Raw genomic sequence first — 21,619 nt, 5'->3', positions numbered from 1 at the left:
GGCAGTTATGACAACAGATCCACAGTGGCATGTTGCTTTAACATATTGTCTTCAGTGAAGTAATCAAGAGATGACAACAAAATTGCCTGTTATTGCAGTCACCCACCTGCCATCAGCAGCCAACTTTGGCATAAAGTTCACCACCAGTGATTAATAGTCCGTGACCAGAGTGTCCTATGTATCTTATAATAACTTGGATCCGAATGTGGGTGACATAATAAGTTTGCAGATGACACCAAAATTGGTGTTATCATGGACAGTGAAGAAGGTTGTCTTAGGTTACAATAGAATATTGATCAAAGGAATTGCAGATAGAATTTAACTCAGACAAGCGAGAAGTGGTGCATTTCAGGAAGTTAAACCACGCCAGAACATACACAGTAAATGGCAGGGCTCTGGAGAGCGTTGTTGGACAGAGAAACAGAGGAGTACGAGTACATAATTCCCTGAAAGTGGCAACACAGGCAGACAGGATGGTGAAGAAGAAATATGGTATTCATCACCTGAGTCATTGAATACAAGTTACAGATGTACAACATATTGGTGAGACCACACCTGGAATATTGTATGCAGTTCTGGTCACCATACTATAGAAGGGATGTGATTAAGCAGATTAATATCAAGGGTAGGTGATTAGATTCTTTCTTGTTGGAGTCGATCATTGCCTGGCACTTTTGTGGTGTAGATATTATTTGCCATTTATCAGCCATGTCTATGTCTTGCTGGGTGCAGACTTGGGCTCCTTCATTTGCTGAGAATTGGCAATTAGAATTGAAGATTCTGCAATAATCAGTGAAGAGCCCCACTTCTGACATTATGAAAGAAATGTCATTTATGAAACAGGTTGGGCTAAGAACATACTGCCCCGAGGAACTCCTGCAGTAATGTCCTGGGGCTGGGATGATGTCCTTTGATCTCAATTTTACCAGGGTGCCGTGATGCCACACTTAGTTAAATGCTGCCTTGATGTCAGGTGCAGTCACTCTCAGCCCACCTCTGGAATTCAGCTCTTTGGTCCTTGTCTGGAGTTAAATGGTCTGGGCAAAACACAAACTGGGCAAGGGTTAACCTTTCGCATAGTCTTATTGGGAACTTTTTCCATATCTTTCTTAAGACATAGAATGAAGCCATTCCCACATTAATTTTCCCTGTGACTTATTCCTCCCACATTCCCTACAATTCTACCACCTACTTACACTAGAAGCTTTTCACAGTGGCAAATTAACATGTTTGGGATGTGGGAAGAAATCAGAGCACCTGGAGAAAACCCACATAGTGACAGGGAGAACGTGCAAACTCTACCCATTCAGGAATGAACCCGGATTGCTGGAGCTGTGAGACAGCAGCCCTACTAGCTGTGCCACTCTGCTACCCGTGGTGGTGGGCATATGCATGCGAGGCATCTCACTAATGGAAAAATGTATTGCCAGTACACAACGATTGACCACAAAACACCTTTGCCTATTTTTAAATTAAGCAGCAATATTTGTAAAGTTCAATTAATAGTTCATCCCTCTCCAACCTGACAATATAATCACTTTGCAAAAAAGTATACAAAGAGAAACATTTACAATAGACGCCACAATTATTATTCCTTGTTCATTTAATTCCTGTTAATCATGAAAGCAACCTATCTTATTCTCAGTTATATGAGTTTATCAATGCCAGTCGGATATTTCCTAAAGAGTTAATAAATAACCTAAATTTTATGTTGCCACATGCAAATATTCATATTTTCTCCTGAATCATGATCAAGTTTAGGCAAGCCATTAGACTGTCAGCTCTCAAAACAGATGTATTGCCAGTGTGTGAATGTTTGTTGTCTGCAAACTAGCTATAGTATATTATCACCGTTTATCATCTGCAACGTATCTACAGTATATAATTATCAGTATTCAAGACTAAAATGAGTAAGATTTTACTATCAACAAGGTAACTAAATGCTGCATTTGTGCCTCAAAACAAAAGGCTTTTGTAATGCCACATTTTCTAATTTCAGGTAACTCTGTGCCTATTTATGCACAAACTTATATGAAACAAAGTTAATGCACATTTGCACAATTACAGGGAGGATACCTTTCTTTTAGTTCTGACAAAATTAGCAGTTAGTATGATAAACCTTAAAACTGGAAAATTGTCTCAAGTACTTCAGTCATCTCACATGCAAAACTTCATATCATAAACAGGAAGGAAAGCATCAGTTCAACATTTTACTGATGCAACTTTCAATTGTATTCTTTTACTTTACTCTTCTTCTTAAGAGGTACCCCAGACACTAGGACAACTTGCTTTCACTCCAGTTCTGTGTTTTCTGAGGTGATCAGTGAGGCCAATGTGGGATCCACAGACTATGAAAGATGGCACAAGCAGCAATCGATGACACAGATGGGAGCCAGTATGCTCTTTACACCATCTTCACTGGATTTTCATACACTCTCAATAAAGTGACTGGATGTTCTCAATGCCAGCCCAAATACCCTTCTCCATTTTGATTGATCATGCACTTGGGATTCTTCGAAGTTGGTGATAATGTTATATTTTATCAAAGAGGCTTTGAGAACATCCTTTCTTTTGTCCTCCTGGTAATCCCATGTCACAGAATACAGGAAGTTCACAGGTTACAACAGGGTTCTGTTCCTGAGGGATTCTTGGGGATAGGATTTATTCACATTTGGAAGAACATGGGCTAATTAGGGAGTGTCATCATGGCTTTGTGCAGGGCAGGTCATGTTTTACAAAACTGATTGAGTTTTTTTAAGGAGATGACCAAGGTGACTGATGAGGGTACTACATAAACTTCAGTACGGTGTTTGATAAGGTCCCTCATGGTAGGTTGTTGAGGAAGATTAAGATGCATGGGATCCATGGTGACTTAATAGTTTGGATTCAGAATTGGCTTGCCTACAGGGACCTGTAGAAAGCCTTTTTTCAGGAATCTGGTATCAGCATGCAAGTAATGTGATCTGCTTACCCAAGTAATTAAAACTTCAGTGCTGGGATGTTGGCCTAGGAGATGACATTGATGTTGTTTTGCTTATACTTCCAGTGGATTTGGAGGATTTTGCAGAATAAATGAATGGTACCTCTCCAGGGTTTTGAGGTGCCTGCTTTTTCTCTGAAGAATTTAGGACAGTGGGAACTGTGAGCTTTGTAACTGATGTGAAGTACTTAATTTTGTGCTGGTGCGCAACAGCTGTTGGTGTATTTCATTATCAGTGCCGGCCAAGATATAGAAAATGGTCCATATTTTTGACCTTCATTATTGGGGCATTATTGTGTATCAGGGATAGGCTGGTAGAGGACCTTTGTTTTGTGGGTGTTTAGTGTAAGGCCCATTGTCTCCTATGCTTCATACCTACATATGTGCATGGGTGCTTCAGTGCTTTTGAGATCATCAAGATCAAACTTCCAGGGGCCCACCTCCTTAGAGCCAAGAATGGAGAAGAGCTCATTTTGGACACAGAGGCAATCAACATCCATCGAAAGGGACACTTTGAAAAATTCCTTAACTTAGATTCTGACTTGACACGAGTGTCTTTGACTCAATCCCACAACATGCTATCTGGTCCAGTTCTGCTGCCATACTCCACTGATAAAAGAATGAAAATGTCTCATGCCAACTGAAAAACTGCAAGCCCTCTAAAGCAAATCATATCTGTGCTGAAGGCCTAAAACTTGGCAGAGAGCAATCTCAGACATAAAACCATAATTACAGCTCCGAGAATGGAAGGAAGTTCCAGGAGTGTTCAGAGACTCCTCAGTCCTGCCTCAGGGGAAGTCATTGTAAGAGCTTAACATGTAACCTTATGTAAACTCCAAGAAAAATGCACTGAGCTGCTTCAAATATTATACGAAGTATTTTTGACTTTACAAAAACCTTTGACGCTCAACTGAAAGGAACTGTGGAGAATCCTTCTCAAATTTTGCTACCTTGTGTCTGCTACATAATAGTATGAAAGCTGTGATTTGTACTATCTGGCCCACAACAGACATTATTCTAATAAAGAATAGGATCAAATGTGGCACATTGCGGTGTCACACCTCAGCTCCAACAAACTTCCCACCAGAGTGAAGCTAATCTGCAGGATAAACAGAAACATTGCCTCTACTCCAGAACCAAGGTAATTTCTGTGACTCTGTGCTGCAGAGAACACTTGTGTACCCATACATTCGACGACTGAGCTCCTAACCACCTTCGACTTCTTCCACTGTATTCTACTAAAATAAATAGGAAGTAGGATCAAGCCTGTTAGTTAAAGGTTGAGCTTTGTCCAGAAGATTACAGATTCCATCTGGTCTTCCTCACTTTTCCAGAAAGTGGAAGCAATAGGACAAAAGAACAAAAAAGATAAAGCATACCACCTTTTCGTAGTAGATTGGAAGATCATTAAATGGCTAAAAACACAAGCACAAAAGCATGAAGAAACTTTGCCCCAGTTCTACTCCGGGAGTTTACATGCTTGCCTTCAACTGAAAGGTTGACTGTAGCACCATCTCCTGCTGCTCCCTCCTACCTCCTGTGGTGGTGTGCTGAGGAATGGATGTAGTTTAGGCATGTGGCATTCAATGCATTGCTTGTGTAAACAAAAGCTTGGCTGATTACACAGCAACAAATAGTTGAGATTGGCAAAAGTATTGTCAATCTCAATGCAGCAGCTCCCATGGCAGAGAATGAATTGGGACTTTTTTCTTGTCAATGGACAATATGATTGGAACTAATTAATCAGAATAGGTCATTAATCTTGAAGGTAAAAATTATAGTGATTCATTACCTTCAAAAATAAAGCTAATAAAGCTCATTTGTTAATTATATAGTTTTACACCATGTCATTTCTACCTTTTGTCTACAAGGAAATCCCTTCTGCATTTTAAACTAGTTTACGAAGTATATAGCTTCCCTGTTAGATAGATGGATATCAGTATCAGAGGCTTGCTGTAACATTTCCCCAAACAATAATTTTTTTCAATACATATAACAAAGACAGAATCACAGCCACAGTCATTCTTGTCCTTTCCAGTCCTGACATTGAATTCTCTTCGGAATGATGAGCTAAACACCAACAATTAGGAACCATATATTATTTTTCTAATCCTACCCTAGGATGTACTTACAGTGCTCAACTAACATTCTAAGCTAGTAATTCAAACAAGCCACTGGACAAGGTATACATTCCTGATTTTTGATGGGTAATTTATTATTTACTAATTGCTAGAAAAGGAGCCATAGAATATAATCTGTCAAATGATAAACCTGGCTTTAAAATTATTGATGAAAGAAACTGGAAGCTTGGCTGACAAGCAAAGGTTGACGTTTGACAAAAATGTGTACCTACCAACCCACACATTTTGTGATGTGGGAAGAAACTGGAGCATCTCGAGGAAATCCTTGTGGTGAGAGGTTGAACGTGCAAACTCCACACAGACAACACTAGAGGTCAGGATTAAACCTGGGTCATCGGAGCCAGAGGCTGCAGGTCTATTAGCTGCACCACAATGTCCCTAACTTTGTGCTCTACTATTGATTTTAAACATAAACGATCTCTTCTTATCTCTCGCTTTTATATTCATTACTTCTTACCTCATTTCTCTCAATCAGTTGCTGACATCATATTGGCAAGGGTAACCCTGAGTTGCAGTACAGCTGAGATAGATAAAACCAATACCAAGATGGAGGAATCAAAATGAAGAGACTTTTGGCCTTGCTGCTTGAGCCAACCCTAAACCAACATGAGGAGTTGAGGCTTGGAGATGCTGCAGCAGAAGCATATTGTTTCCAGCTTTGCACTAACAGAAGAAAAGTTCTGTGACATAATACAAGGTCAGCAGCAGCACAGACAGCCAAAGGAAAGACACCACTTCTGTTGAAGCCTACATAGGCCTTTGGGATTTCTCTGATGCAATGCAGGGAAGTCCCAGAAGAAACACTGGCACCTGCACAAAACCTTCCTGAAATTTTAAGAAGTGCAAAAATTAAAATTAATATTTAAATGGACACCTTGCTGAAGTGAGTTGCAGGTCTTATGGTTATAATCCGTTTCAAAGGCAAAAAGAGATTTTGACTAGACAAATTTACTGAAAATCCAAAAAGCATAATTGAATCGACACGACAGAAATTATGGAGGAACACAAGCATAGGTATAACATTTCCAATGAAATAGTTCAGAAGAGCAGGTCTATCTGATTCAGGGGAAATCAGAAGGTCTAGACAATGGTTGTGATCACTGGGGGAAAAAAAATCAGTTGACTGGAGGGTAAGATATAGTGGCATGTACCTCAGGGAATTCGGCAGGAAGGAGGAAGGAGCAGGACAAAGGGCCAATGGTAAGTAAGAGACTAACCTACAGGGATTCCAATCCATACTGCAGAAGTAAAAATTACTTATCCTAGGAGAGTCTACTGCATTCCCAGGACTGCTTAGTCGAATTTCTTCCACAATGCTCCAAAGGAAACAATGATTGGGGAATGACATTATCCCACGCACAACAGATACAGAAATTACAACAGCATTGCAAGTATGACTCGCTCTGGGAAGCACTCAAACAAGTATCCAAAGTGGTGTAAGCTGACAAAGTCTTGATCTTCTAGGTACCCTTTAAAAGGGCGATGAATCTATTTTCTTTTCAGTTTGGAAGCCCTATATCATCTCACATGAACATCCATCTTCATGCAAATGCATGTAGGAGGCTGCATCTTGAATGGCCCCATTGAAGTGCGAGTCTCACTCAGTGGCTGCAGACATGCAGAGGTCCCTTGAAAATTATCATAGGGTGGAACCAGAGCTACCCTACTTGTGTTCTTTCCTAGTTCACAACAAGTAGTAGCATAAGTACTGTAAGGCTTACATTGGAACAGACAGAAAATCAAAATAGGTTTGTGGATTGGTGGTAACTGAGGCAGTTTTCAGTGGTCAATAGTCATATCAAAATTATAGCGGCAAAATGAATACCATACCTATAACAACCTTGGATAATTGATACATGTAACATCAACAATGTAGCTTTCACTTTGCTTACAATTCCCCCAAATATTTTTGTTGACTTACATGTTATATCGAGAAAAGGATGATAATTTAAGCTGCAAGTGACAGCCAAACACTAAAAAACGTACAGTTTTAACGATAGTACCTCCTATTAAGTGATTTCATCAACATTTCCAAAATGCATTTCTCAAATTTTTCAGAAATTATTCTCTAAATATAACAGCTTCAGAATAATTCTTGTACAACCTAATCAATGTTTTGTGCAGTGAACAATTAAAATCAAAATTTGTACCCTTCTTGCTGGAAAATTGACTTCAAGCAGTGGCCAAGACCCTTGTAACTGTTGGCATCACCTTTTCCTCGCTGAATCTGGAACCTAAGAAGAAACAAAAAATAATTCAATCACTGCAACAAATTTAAGCTAGGTTTGTTCATCATAACCATGATGAGGCTAAAATATACCAATTATGCATAGATAATGGTACACCAACAAAAAACCTTTGTTCATTCATCTCCAGAATAAATGACAGAATAAATCAATTCCTGTATTGTTGAAAATTCTAATTTACAGGGGGAACAAGTTTTTTGTTAATTGCACAGAATTCTATTACTGATCATTGGACCACTGGTTGCTGGAGGTGCAAAATGGAAACAGTACGATGCCATTTACAAGGTAGCTGGGATCAAAATGACTCGGGCAAACATCTGGATATTTCAGTCACTCAGAATAAAGTATCAGGAACGTGACGGTTTAGGGACAAAGAAACTGCAATGTTAAAAATGTAAATCTGGTTTGGAAAGAGATATAAAGTGACAGAAAGAAAAACTGGATTCAGAGCATGGGTTAGAAACAAATTAAAAGTTAAGTTATATTTTTTAAATCTCCATCAAAAAATTAAAACCAAGGGAATGAGAGTCCATACCTGTAAGGTTCATCTGCAGTACCAGGGAAATTAACTGGAAGTAATTAATAGTTATCAGGCTCATAAAAGGGCAGTTAGACTTAAAATGATTTAACTTTCAGTGATGAGATACCTTTGTATTAACCATGCAATTTCACACCACTGAATGTATTTGAATGGGGAACCAGTTAACAGGATGCTGGGCCAAATCTTACTGGCTGTAGCCAATGGTTCTGAAGGGCCATCTCTCCCAGCAAAATGTTGTAAGGATTTACCAGCACAACAACATTCTACGCTCAGCCATTCACCATGAACCTATTCCATTTACAAAGGCATCACTACTTCAACCTGTTCATTTACATTACTACCCGCATACAAAGAGCCTCACTGATCTGAAAATTCACATCCTTTATCCCAACCATCATTGTTTTTTACTAAACTTTTCTCTACTCCTTATCCACTGGTTTAATTTGCAACTATAATTTTTTTTGGAAGTTGGCACCTTCACCCGGAATGGTTTCTCTACTCACTCATACAGGGTTTCCTCTAGAGTAGTCCAGCAAACTATCTTTGGGTCAACGTGCTGCCGCTCGACAACGTCAATGCCGGTACAGCATCAATTTCTACATGTGAACTGACAGAATATTTTTGTTGCCACAACTGCTTGGTTTGGCAGATTGTCAGTGAGCATTAGAAAGAAAGACAGCCTCCCTGAAGTAAACAAAACAAACTCATTCCTCTAATTGTCTTAGACCTCCCATCACAGACTCCAGCCAGCCAAACACCCAATATTACAATATTCTAGATGTCGCAGTCATATTCATCATGTATGTTATATGAATGGCAACTATAAAACTGGAAGGTGGTCAACCACATGAGAGGCAGGACAAAAAATAAATGCCCATGCGAAACAAGGGGAATGGGCAAGTTGGATACAAAGTTGGCTCAATGGCAGAAAGCAAAGAGTAATGATTGACGGATACTTTTGTGACTGAAAAGGTCTTACTGTTGGGGTTCCACATGGATCTTCTCGGTCATTGCTTTTTGCTTTTTGTACTATACATTAAAGTTCTTGGCTTCATTGTACGGGACACGGTAATGAAGTTTGTGGATGAACTTTAGACTTAGAGTCAAATAGTAACAGAGCATGGAAACAGGCCTCCGGCCCAACCTGTCCATGCCAACCAAGATATCCATCTAAGCTAGTCCCATTTGCCTGTGTTTGGCCTACATCCCTCGAAGCCTTACTTATCCATGTACCTATCCAAAAGTCTTTTAAATGTTGTTATTGTAGCAGTCTCAACTACTTCCTCTAGCAGCTCATTCCATATACTCTGTGTGAAGAAGTTACCCCTCAGGTCTTTTTTAAATCTTCCCCATCTCACCTTGGGAGATCTGAAAAGTCTGGTCAGTGGGGCAGAAAAGTAGCAAATGGAACCTAATCCAGAGGTAATGGGAGGTGCAACAAGGCTAGGGAGTATACAGAAAGTAGGATGATATTGAGTGGCATGGTAAAACAAAGGGAACTTGGAGTCCATGTCTACAGATTCTTAAACATTGTAGGACAGAACAACAAGGTGGTTATAAAGGCAAACAAATGCTTTTCTTTATTAGCCGAGGCACAGAATATGGAACTTAGTTTAGAATTGTTTATAACACTGGATAGACCACAGCTTGAGTGCTGTGTATAACATTGGTTATCACATAACTTAAAAGATGTAACTGCACTGGAGAAGATACAGAGGAGATTAATCATGATGTTGCCAGGAAGTGAAACTTGTAGCTGTGAGGAAAAAATAGATAAGCTAGAATCACTTTATTTGGAAAAGAGGCTGAAGGGCGTACAAAATTATGAGGATAGAATAAATATGTCTTTACTGTATTTCCTTTCCAAATAAAACCGTACTCAAAATGCAGGAGACGTGGAATTAAAGTAATTGGTCGAAGGATTAGAGTGGAGATGAGAAAAAGATTTTTCACCCCCAGGGTAATGGGTCTGGACCCTTTTAAACAGCACTACCACGTGTAGTGGAAGATGTATGAATGGTGCTGGAAGATGAGATTAGTCTGGTTAAATCCTCTTCAACAGACATGGGCATGATGGGCTGAATGCTGTCTGTCTGCGCCTTAGCTTTTCTATGATAACTGGACATGGTTGTGCAGCCATCAAGTTACTAGTCAAAGGGTTCCGGGCCATTGACCCAAAGACATGATGTTTAAACCTCACCATAGCAAACGGGGAATGTAATTTCAATTAAGTAAATTTATTTTGCATTAATGTTCACCTCAATAACAGTAACCATGAAACTACCAGATTACTGTAAAAACTATTTGGTTCAACTAACATCCTCTGAGAAAGAAATCTGCCATTCTTACCCAACCTGACCAATATGTGACTTCTGATCCTACAGTTATGGAGAAATTCCAAATGAACAATAAATGCTGACACATCCAATGACATGCATATGCCATGAATGAACAAATATATTTTAAAAATTATTCTATGATTGCATACTATTGTGGATGGACAACATATAATTGACAAAATCAAGGTCACCATACAAATATAGCCATCTTCAGTTACAAAAATAACAATTTATAAGAAACAATAATAACTCCTCTCTAGAGCTTGACCTACAGAGATACTTTGCTGTTTCTGGACTACCATGGGTTCTACAGAGGATTCTGCTCATCAGAGGACACTGCATAAAAAAGCTACTTGGAATACTATTCCAAGGAGATAACAAATGGAATAATCTTCTGACATTAGACATCATTGGATTAGCTGTTCAAAAGGAATTTTTGAAGAGGATATATGATTAAAGGTAACTCATATCTGAGGATGATTTAAATCATAACCTTAAACAGAACAGAAAATGTAAATTATATTGTAAAGAACATTAAGTAGGAATGAGGAAAATAAGATAATACCAGAGTTGTAATCCAAGGGCCAAATGGTTCACTAACATTTGTCATATCTGAAACTAATAGTCTGTTCTTCTCAAGATGAGAGTTAATTGCCCTCTGAATTTTGAAAAATGTAAGGATTCGTTTGAAATCCCTCAAATATCCCATTTCTCCAAAAGATCATAACATTAATATTTCAGCCGCAGTGTAGAAGCCACATTTGAAGGAAAATAATGAGTTACTTTTCATTTACTCGTTTACAGGATTGATCAACACTGGAGCGGGTGTTTCATGCATTACCTCAATGCCATTGCTTCAATTTATCATAATCGATAAATCATCACTAATTTTTAGCCAAACCTGAGTTACAATGTTTCTTGTTGGTAGTAGTATACAAAATTATTCATCAAATCTTTTCCTTTTATTTACAAGGGAAAGTGAAGAAGAAGATGTAAAATATTGGACCATTGGATCTAACACAATGAATTCAGAGTCACAGTTTTCCAGCATGGGAACAGGCCCTTCAGCCCAACTTGTCCATGCTGACCAAGTTGTCTATTTGAGTTAGTCCCACTTGCCTACGTTTGGCCCATATCCATCTAAACTTTCCTATTTGTGTACCTGCCTGAGGTAATTCTTAGTAATTCTTAATTCTCAGTAAATATATAAAAATTATTCATGAACATCAAACTTAATTGAATGTAAATCAAGGTAACAAATATTTCTGTGAAAGCAATACAGGTAAAATAGAATTTTTTTTTTGTTTATTTTAGATAGTCAGCATTTGCAGTATCTTATTTACCACCTATCCCTAATTGTGCTTGTGAAGGTGGTGCCGAGCTCATTCCTTAAAGCAATGTAGTCATTTTAGGGAAGGTACTTCTACAGTGATGTTGGGAAGAATATTCCAGGATTTACATCCTGTGATGATATATTTCCAAGTCAGGGTGACTTGGAGGGGAATCTGCCATGCACCTTCTCCTCTTGCCCTTCTTTTTGTTGACAGTATGCCCTGCAGCTGCTGTACACTGGTGGTGGTGAGAATGAATGCTCAAGGTGGAGTGAAAATTAAGCAGGCTGGATGGTATTGAGCTTTTTAGGAGTTGTAGGAACTGCACTCATCCAGACAAGTGGAGAATATTCTATCATGCTCTTGACTTGTTCCTCGTGGATGGTGGAGAGGCCTTGATGTGTCAAGAGTGAGTCACTAACCGCAGGATCTGGCCTCCGGCTTGTTCTTGTAGCCATGATACTTATGTAGCTGATCAATTTCTGGACAATGGTAATCCCCAAGCTGTCGATGGTGGGGACTTGGCGATAGCAGATGACCATTGTCTGGCAATTCTGTGACACGTATGTTACTTGCCACTTAACAGCCCACAATGACTAGGTCTTGCTGCATGCAAGCATGGGCTGCTTCATTTGCTGAGTTGTAGTAAATGGAATTGAATACTGTGCAATCATCAGTGAACATACCTATTTCTGACCTTATGATGGATGGAAGGTCACTGATGATACAGCTGAAAATGGTTGGTTCTAGGATACTGCCCCGAGGAATTCCTGCAGTGTTATCCTGGAGATGGGATGATTGACCTCCAACTAGCACAACCCTTTGTGCAAGGTATGACTTTAACCACTGGAGTACCTTCCTTTTGATGCCCATTGACTTCACTTTTACCAGAGATCCTTGCTGCCATATTTAGCCAAATGTTGCCTTGATGTCACTCTCATCTCATTGCTGAAATTCAACTCTTTAGTCCATGTTTGGATCTAGACTATGATGAGGTCTGGTGCTGAATGATCCTGATGAAACCCAAATTGGACATTGGTGAATCTGTTATTGGCAAGTAAGTGCCACTTGGTAGCAATATCCAATGATAGCTTCCATCACTTTGTCTATGATTGAGATTTGGTACATTGCAAAAGATTCCTTTAATATTGTAGGCATCCTTTCTTACTCAGACTTTCATATCCCACAATGATTAGTGAAATGTCTTTATCAAAATAAAGTTAAACATGAGAAAGAGTAAATGCAGTAATATGTTGTCTAGTTCAAACTTACTCCAGTACCTTGTCACTTAGCATTCTACCTAAACATTTTTATCACAAATCTTATTTAAAATCAACAAGCACTGAGAAATACATCTCTTCCTGTATGGATTGTTTGTTGATATATCATGTGTTTTTTTTTCCATTATAATTCCTGCCAAAAATATTTGCAAGCCTCTCTCAGCCAATGATTCATCAACATATTTCTCTGATATGCATAACATATTGGATTAAAAAAAGTGACTAACACACTTTTTCAGGAAACTGCAAAAAGCTTTACTATAAAGTTTGTATTGCTCTGTTGCACTTTTGTCTTTGCATTAACACTGTTGTATAACTTAGGAGCAATGTCATGCTGTGCATCGCAGTGTATCTACAAGCCTAGGCAAAAAACAGAAAAACATAAGAAAATATGAGCAGGAGGCTTCCACTCAGTGCCTCAAGCCTGTAACACCATTCACTATTATCATGTCTGACCTGCCCCAGGTCTCATTTCCTCCTCTATGCCAGTTTCACATAGACCTCAATTCCCTGATCTTTCAAAAAGGTATCTAGTTCCTCTTTAAATACTCCCAATGATCTCATCTCCACAATCATGTGGGGTGGAGAATTCTACAGATTTACTACCCTCTGTGAGAAGTTCCTATGCACGTCAGTTTTGAACATCTCCTCCTTCAAAATTCTCCTACTAATGGAAACATCTTGACATCTATCTTGTTGTGCCCCTGAGGATCTTGTACATTAAATCAGCAGTCCTGTCAGGGAATCACATGCAAGTTGTTAAGTGAAAAGGAGCTGTGAGTTCTATCTCTCTGCATACATCCACTGCCCCGATTGATCTTCAGGTGCAATTGCTCATTTAAGTAATTTTTTTTTAAAGTCCTTTTTGCCCAAATGGAATTCCAAATGCTCCCTATACTGTTGCTGAATTCTCCCTGCAGGTGTTATTGATATTCCATTATTTTCCCTTTGTTTTGGTATGATAATTGTGCTCTTTATCAACTTTTTGTTTAAAATGTCTGCAAATCAAATTATCGTTTAAGGTAGCCAAGTGAAGTCTGAAGCCAATTAGGAACTATAAAGATCCTTATGTGAAGACAGAGGTCACAGATAATGCTCCAAATTACTACCTAGAATCTGCTTTCCCTGAGAAAAAAGTTGCTGTCAATGGAGCAGGAGCATCTTTGGATAGGATAAACTATGTTCACAGAGGGGACTTAAAAGCATGGCAGGTCACCACTGGATTACTCAGGACTGTTCCAACCACAAGGAATTTGATTTCACCAATCTGCAGCTGCTGCGTGGAAACTGACCTTTGTCCAGATACATGCAAGATTCCTAAACATTGCAATGATCATTTTGTCCGATGGCAGCCCACCATCTCTAATCCCCCACATCTCAAAGCAGACTATCGACAAGCTGCTTGGTGGTATGGGCCACACGACAAAAACTTTGCTAATGCCACTGAGAAGAAAACCAATCACCATGGGCCAGAAGTCATGCAATGCAAGACAAGTGATTACCAGATGTATTAATAAGAAAGTTTTCAACTTGCTGAAGAAATGCTTCAGATGCTTCAGCATCTGGTGAAACTGTAAGCACTCACCAGCCAGGGACCAGGGAATGGTAAGGGTATGTTGCACCCTGCAAAACAATGAATCACAGAAAGATTTGGAGCCACAAAAACAGAGACTCTTCACCCACTGAGTACATCTGGTTTTAGCACAGGCAGAGGCAGGTGCTCAGATGCCTGCAGCAACTGCTGAAATTCTCTTTGCTGACAGCTTGCACTTTGACACTGATGAGAATTACGGAAGTATTGTGCATCTGTCAGTGGCATTTCAACTTGGTCACTGTGTTACCACATTTCCTGGCTTCCTGACAAATGACACCAGGGACATGAAAGCAATATGCATAAATTAATTTTAATTCCAGCATTTAAAGGGTCCACACAAACTTGGAAGTTGAACCAGCTGGATTTGCAATGAGGGATGGAGTTCCAGGTGAATGGAGTTGAGATGGGAAATGGCATTGATTCATTTAGTGATGGTTTCCTGGATATGTTGCTGGGAGCTATGAGAGCACACAAGAACATTATGCCCCTTCCTCTCAGGAGCATCGTACCTGATAGTGTAACCATGATGATGTGAATGGAGATTGCCAATACTGTTTTCAATTCTGGCTCCACAGTTGAGGATGCTGAGGCCTTAGAGGATCGAGAAGAGATTTACTAGAATGGTACCAGGAATGGGGCATTTCAATTATGGGGAGAGACTGGAGAGGCTAGTGTTTTTCTCCTTCGAGCAGAGAAGGTTGAGAGAATACCTGATACAAATGCTCAAAATCATGAGTGTTTTGGATGGAGTAAATAAGAAGCAATTGTTTCCATCAACAGAAGCATTGGACACCAGAGCAGAGATTTCACATCATTTGCAAAAGAACCAAAGGCAGCAGGTAAAAAGCCTTTCTCTCCCCACATTGACCTGAATTACACTGTCTGAAAGGGTGGTGAAAGGAGTTAAAAAGCCTCCTTACACGCTCTGGTTCTATGATTTGAAGGGAGGAATTTATAAACACAGGCAAGTACTTGGGATTCAATGAGGCAAATGTCTGAGTGGAACAGATTGGGATGGAGATGAGATAAGGGATAAGCAGCCAAGTCATTTCCAAGTTATAGTTAGGCACTTCATGTAAGTTAGTGAGGTTAGCTGCTTTTGATTTCTTCTGTCTGGATCTTTCTGATGGAGTACCAGTTCCCTGGGCTCTGGGCAACATGAACACTGAAGCTGAATGAGGGCAGATTTGGGAAGAAGCCATGTGCCTTCACAGTCTAGACTGCAGCCAGGAGCAACGGGAATATTTTGATGTCTTGGACATATGTTGAAGGCCTAGCCACTGCCATCAAGGCAGAGTCCACATAAAAGCCTCTTTCAAAAACATAGCTATTTGTGATATGAAAATTGGGATCACTGTCAGATTTAGGGGTCCAATTGAAATTTTAGCTACAAATAGGAAGAGTGCAAATTGCTTCTGCATTACCTAATTTGTATCAATGTTAGGAGGCCTAACTAGTGATTCCTAAAGGAAGTGCTGAAGGCCCCTCAGAAAATGGACCAAAGCAATTTTTAATCTTTTTTTGTGGCATCTAAATGTGCAGACTTATTCCTCTTTTCCCCACAAAAATACTTCAGCCTGCTGATGAGCTGTGTGCACCTCCATCCTGATCGTCTCCCACCTCAGGTTACATGTATTACAGGAACCAGGTAATCTTCTGCCTTTCCCAAGTGGCAGGGTGCCTCAAGAGGGCAGCTTGTCCTGTGTAGCTTCTCAGCTGCGGACTTGCAATGCTTCAATGATAACGGGTATGTTGGCGTGTCCAGTATCTTATGTCAATAGCAATAATTAAAACAGGCCCAAAGTTCTCTAATATAAAACCATAACCATGAACTGTCTGCAAAGACTTGGCCATTATATTTTTTGTTTTACTGCTTGCATACCTTGGGAGGAAAGAACTGATATTTTCTCCTGGAACAGAGCAGAACTCAATAACCTTTGTAATCCTTCTCCTGAATGCTTCATCAATAATAACACTGAGCTGTGCTGTGCTGGGCAAGTCTAACGCACCCTTGAATCACTGCCCAGGATCTACCCATGCCCATATTCATCTCATTATGGCACAGGCAAAAGGCCCCGTCTTCAAAATGGTCCTAGCCATTGCATCAAGATCTTCCTCTGTCAAGAGAATGTGGTAGCTAGTGTGCAACCAGCACCCACACTGAAGGAATTCACACACAAGCATCTTTGAATCCTCAAAACTGCAGTTAAAGCAAATCATGCTCAATCCCAAGGGATTGTCTAAAATGATGAAGAAGAGTGACCATTGACAGTTGGCAGAGCAAGGGGCTGGGCTTTTCCAGAGTTCAATTTTTCTAATTTTTAAATGTCTCTGATATTAAAATTGAATTAAATAAAGGAAAAAAACCACGTGTAACTATTTATGGTTTTATAAAGTTAAAAGAACTAAAATTATTAAGCTAAAGCAAAATAATCATATAGAAGTAGCTCATCTTCCCTTTTGCCCCTTAATTTTTTGCCCTATAATTCCAATTGAAAGTGATAGAGTCTCAATCCTTTCCCAGTGTAATATTGGGAATTCAAGTAAGACTGTATCCTACCCCTGGACCCCATACAGAATCCAGCAGCCACATGAACAAACAGATTCAGATTTCTGAACTTTAAGGTTTGGAAGTTTACCTTTCAATGGCTGAGTGTTGCCAGTTCTAATCAGAGTCACCAACAACAGTTAGCATGATCCAGCTGGGTACATTGTTTTAGGATTTGGAAAAGGTGGTTTTAACTTTTTCACATTTTAATTATATGAACAGTTATCTTGGTAACTGAGTGTGCTCTATTGTGACTTCATTATTTCAGCTGAAACTTTTTCAACTTTCAAGCCTTGTGGGGTAAGTTTAAAATATGTCAGTGTTTTATAAATCACCATCACATGTATCTTCAGTACAAGATGAAGCAGCATGTTTGCCTTCATGCACTTCAGGCATCTTAAAATGAAAACAATAATTTAAATAAATACATTGTAGATAGTACCAATTCTGAACATCTAAAATTAACAGCAAGTGCTGAAGTACAAAATAAACCTTGGGGATATGAATTGCAGTCTTGGTTATGATTAGTCTTGACTCATTCAATACACTGGCTTTAACTTAACATAAGCATACTAGTCCAGCGGGATCCCGTTATCTACAAGAGATCACACAAGAACATAAAGTATTTATGATAATCAGTTTGAGACACATCTGCACAACTTGTGTTCTTTTGCTACTTCTAAGGAAAACTTTAATGTTTCTTTCTTGCCAAGGGCCATTTCTTTCAGTCATCCAGTCTAGTTTGCTCTAAGTCACTGTAAATGTATGAACAGGGGACATGAATTTTGCCTGTCGTAGACAAGAGTCATTTTTATTGTTCCTGTGTGGCCACAATTGATGGTGCAGAGCCATCAATTTTCTTTCATGTGTTGAACCGATGAAGTAAGGTCCATTCAGGCTCAGTTTTATCACAGTGAATTTCTCAACTTGCAGATCTTTTTTATTTTATATTCTTTGAAGTTCACTTTTAAAAAAGTGGCATTCCTTTGGAAAAGTTCATGGTTTTTAAATAAAGTCCTTTAAGGAAGGAAATAAGAACATAAGAACATCAAAAAATAAAAGGAGTATAACAATTGGCCCTTATGTCTCTTATGCTCTCCAATAAGATTACATTGGATCAGTTATCCCAGTACTACTTATCTATGTCAAAACTTGTATCTCTCACCTCTCTTAATATCCAAAAATCTATTGATCTCTATTTTGAACATACTTAGCACTTGAGCCTCCTCGGACCATTTGGGTACAGAATTCCAAAGATTTAGTAGCTTCTGGGTGAAGAAATTCCTTTCCACCTCAGTTATAATCCCTAATTTTGAGATTGTAATTCTTGGTTCTTGGCATCCCAGCTTGGGCCAACATATCACTTGCCTCCCTAACTGCTGACTATCCTGACCCAGTCTGGCTTTATCACAGCTCCAAACCCACCAATATGGTTGACTCTTAACTGCCTCCTCAATTCAGGGAAATTGCGGATGGACAATAAATGCCAACATTCTCAGTTCCATCCACATCCCTGTAATGAATTAATTTCAAATAACTTACATCACAGGAGGAGGTTATTTGGTGCTTTGTAGATACGCTGGCACTTTGTCAAGCAATTCAAACAAATCCCACTACTGCTCAAGCCAGGACTGTACCTCACTTTAAAGCATAAAATTAGTGTCAAAGTCGAGTTTATTGTCATATGCACAAGTGTATATATGCACAGGTGCAATGAAAAACTTACTTGCAGCAGCATCACAGACACATGGCATCATAGAAGCAGTATTCACAAGAAAAACATACATTAAACACAATTTTTACAAGAAAGAACACAATTAGAAAAAAAGTTAATTTTAGTGCAGTGATCAATGTGCTTATAGTGTTACTAAACTGCTGTGATTAGGGTTATGCTAGTTGGTTCAAGAACCGAATGGCTGAAGGGAAGCATTTTCATTGGAAAGAAGTATGTTGGCCGTAAAGGTATTAGTATTAAGCACTTCCAAGTTCATGTAGAGTGTCAAGTAAAATGTAAGATACAGCACAGTTTATTGTGTCCTCATATCAGCTGCAAAGACTACAAGGTATCCTCAGTGGCCAACACCATACATTATTTGCATGAGTGCACCAGATACTGAAGAAATTCCATAAAAAGGAAGTATGCTAATCACACGTATATTAACTTTAGTGAAGTTATTCTACAAGATTTTTCAAGATCTCTGTCTGGGTATAAGTCATTCCTAACATTATCTGTATATTTCACTGAGGATAACATTGTTACTAATAATGTAATATTTCTAATTCCTTTTAAAAGTTTCAAGTCCTATCTGCAGCTATAAAAGCAGATGAGACCACTAATTATATCATGTCTATTCATCCAACAGCCTTAGAACATGCTGAAGCTACCTACTGCAGTATTCACACTTCAATAACTACAATCACAAAAGGATCACATATGATCTTATGATAGGATTCGTATCATATCTGGAGCAAAAAAACAAACTGCGGAAATACTCAGTGGGTCAAGCAGCATCTGTGGGAGGAAAAAAATTACTGACTATTTGGGCTGAGATCCTGTATCAGGACTGAGAGCGGAGAGGAAAGATAGCCGTTATAAGAGGAAAGGGGAAGTGGTGAGACAAGGCCAGTAGGTGATAGGTGGACTCAAGGGTAAAGGATGACACGCAGATGGAGCCAGGTGGGGAAGGGAGAGGGGTGGAGTTGGGAGAGAGAGGCAGGTGGATAGTAAGTAGAAGCAGGCAAGGCAAAAAAAAGGGCAGATGGAGCTGGAGAGTGATAAGCAGGAACACAAAGGCTACCAGTGCAGGAACTGATAAGTAAGGAAGTGATTTTGGGAACCATTAGGGGAGAAGTGAAGGGCAGATAGAATGAGATAGGGGAGGGGATCTGGTGGGTGAAATGTGTGCGTAGTAGGTAGATGTAACTAGGAGGGAGAGAGATCAAAAATAGATTTTAGAGGGGGGTATGGAAAAGGGAACAAAATGAGAGGATCGGAGGTGGATTGGAAGGAGAGAGAGTGTGGGAACAACAGGAGGTTAGGGTTACCTGAAATTGGAAAATACCATGTACATACCATTAGGTTGTACACTACCCAGACGGAACGTGAGGTGTTGCCCTTCCGGTTTTCATTGGGCATCACGCTGGCCGTGGAGAAGGCGGGGAAGGGACTGGTCGGTGTGGGAGCTTGGGATGACCATTGTAGACAGAGTGCAGGTGCTCTGAGAATTGGTCACCTAGTCTGCATTTGGTCTCACCAAAGTGGAGGAGGCCACATCAGGAGGGCCAAATGCAGAAGACAAGGTTGGATGAGGTGCAGGTGAATCTTTGCCTCACCTGGAAGGGCTGTTTTGGTCCCTGAATGGTGGCGAAGGTGGAGGTGCAAGGACAAGTTTTTCACCTCCTGTAGTTGCAGGGGAAAGTGCCAAGGATCAGGGAGGAGTAGGTGGGGAAGGATGAGCAGAAAAGGATGAGCAGACCAGATATGAAGGGAGTGGTCCCTTTCCAATACCCGCACCCATCGTCTATTTTTGTCCCCCTCCCCCTCCTGCTTCCATCCACCTACTCCCCACACATTTCACCCACCGGATCCCCTCCCCCATCTGGTTCCTTCTGCCCTCTCAGGAGAGAGGGGATCCTCTCTCCTAAGAGTTCCCATTATCAGCTTCCTTACTTATCAGATTCCTGCCCTTGTAGCCTTTGTGTTTTCGTTTATCACCCTCCACCTTCAACTGCCCTCCCCCCATCTGGTTCCACCTCCCTTTTTACCTTGTCTGCTTCCACCTATCAGGTGCAGACTGGGTGACCACTTTGCACCTGGGTAGTCTACAACCTGATGGCATGAACATTGAATTCTCCAACTTCCGGTAAAGTGCTCCTCCTCTTCTCCCTTTTCTCTCTCCTCCTGATCTACCCTGTTCTTCCTGCACTCACCATGGCCCCCATTGGTGTTTCTTTCCCCTCCTCCACCTACTCCATCTGCCTATCACTCACGCACTCCTCCTACTGGTCCCATCTGCTCTTCCCCACCTCCCTCACTTGATTCCATGCCCCACCTTCCTCTCCTATCAGATTCCATCATCTTGAGCCTTTTGTTGCCTTCACCTATCACCTCCCAGCTTCTGTTGTCATTTCCACTCTCCCCTATCTCACCCCTCTTTATACGGGCTACCTTCCATCTCCATTCTCAGCCCTAATGTAGGGTCTTGACCTGAAAATTTACAAGTCCCTCTCCCCCCTCCATAAATGCAGTCAACCACTGAGTTCCTCCAGCAGTTTGTTTCTTGCTCCAGATTCTAGCATCTGCAGACTCGTGTCTCCATTATATCTGAGCTGCCATTAGTGCTGCAAGAGAATATTGCATGTATGCAGTCACATTTAAAATAACTTTGAAATATTTTTGATCTGTATATAAAAGATAATGCCTTAAACTCCTGGTCATTCTCTTAATAGCTAAAATAACAAAGAAAAACCACATAAATATGTCTCATGTACAGTATATGATTGAGGTTGACCATATCAGGTTTTGAATTTCTGTGCCTGTTGAAGAACAAAGAAAGATTCTTTCATATAAGCTACAATCTTAAATTTTGCACATTGATTTTGCTTATTTTGTTCTCATT

At 40.0% G+C, this 21,619-nt stretch overlaps 1 protein-coding gene across 2 annotated transcripts in view; it reads right to left on the bottom strand.

Moving 5' to 3' along the window:
• slc25a21 (solute carrier family 25 member 21) overlaps positions 1–21,619 on the bottom strand; it is a 349,901-nt gene that overhangs the window by 63,505 nt on the left and 264,777 nt on the right. For both annotated transcript variants that reach the window (XM_052038253.1, XM_052037425.1), the window contains exon 4: positions 7,272–7,355. In XM_052038253.1, coding sequence (XP_051894213.1) covers positions 7,272–7,355 — 84 coding nt within the window. The remainder of the gene's footprint in view (positions 1–7,271; positions 7,356–21,619) is intronic.

The sequence above is a fragment of the Pristis pectinata genome, chromosome 1 (genome assembly GCF_009764475.1).
Source record: "Pristis pectinata isolate sPriPec2 chromosome 1, sPriPec2.1.pri, whole genome shotgun sequence".
Taxonomy (NCBI): Eukaryota; Metazoa; Chordata; class Chondrichthyes; order Rhinopristiformes; family Pristidae; genus Pristis; species Pristis pectinata.
The sequence above is the reverse complement of the archived record's forward strand: the minus strand, read 5'-3'. Positions and strand labels throughout refer to the sequence as shown.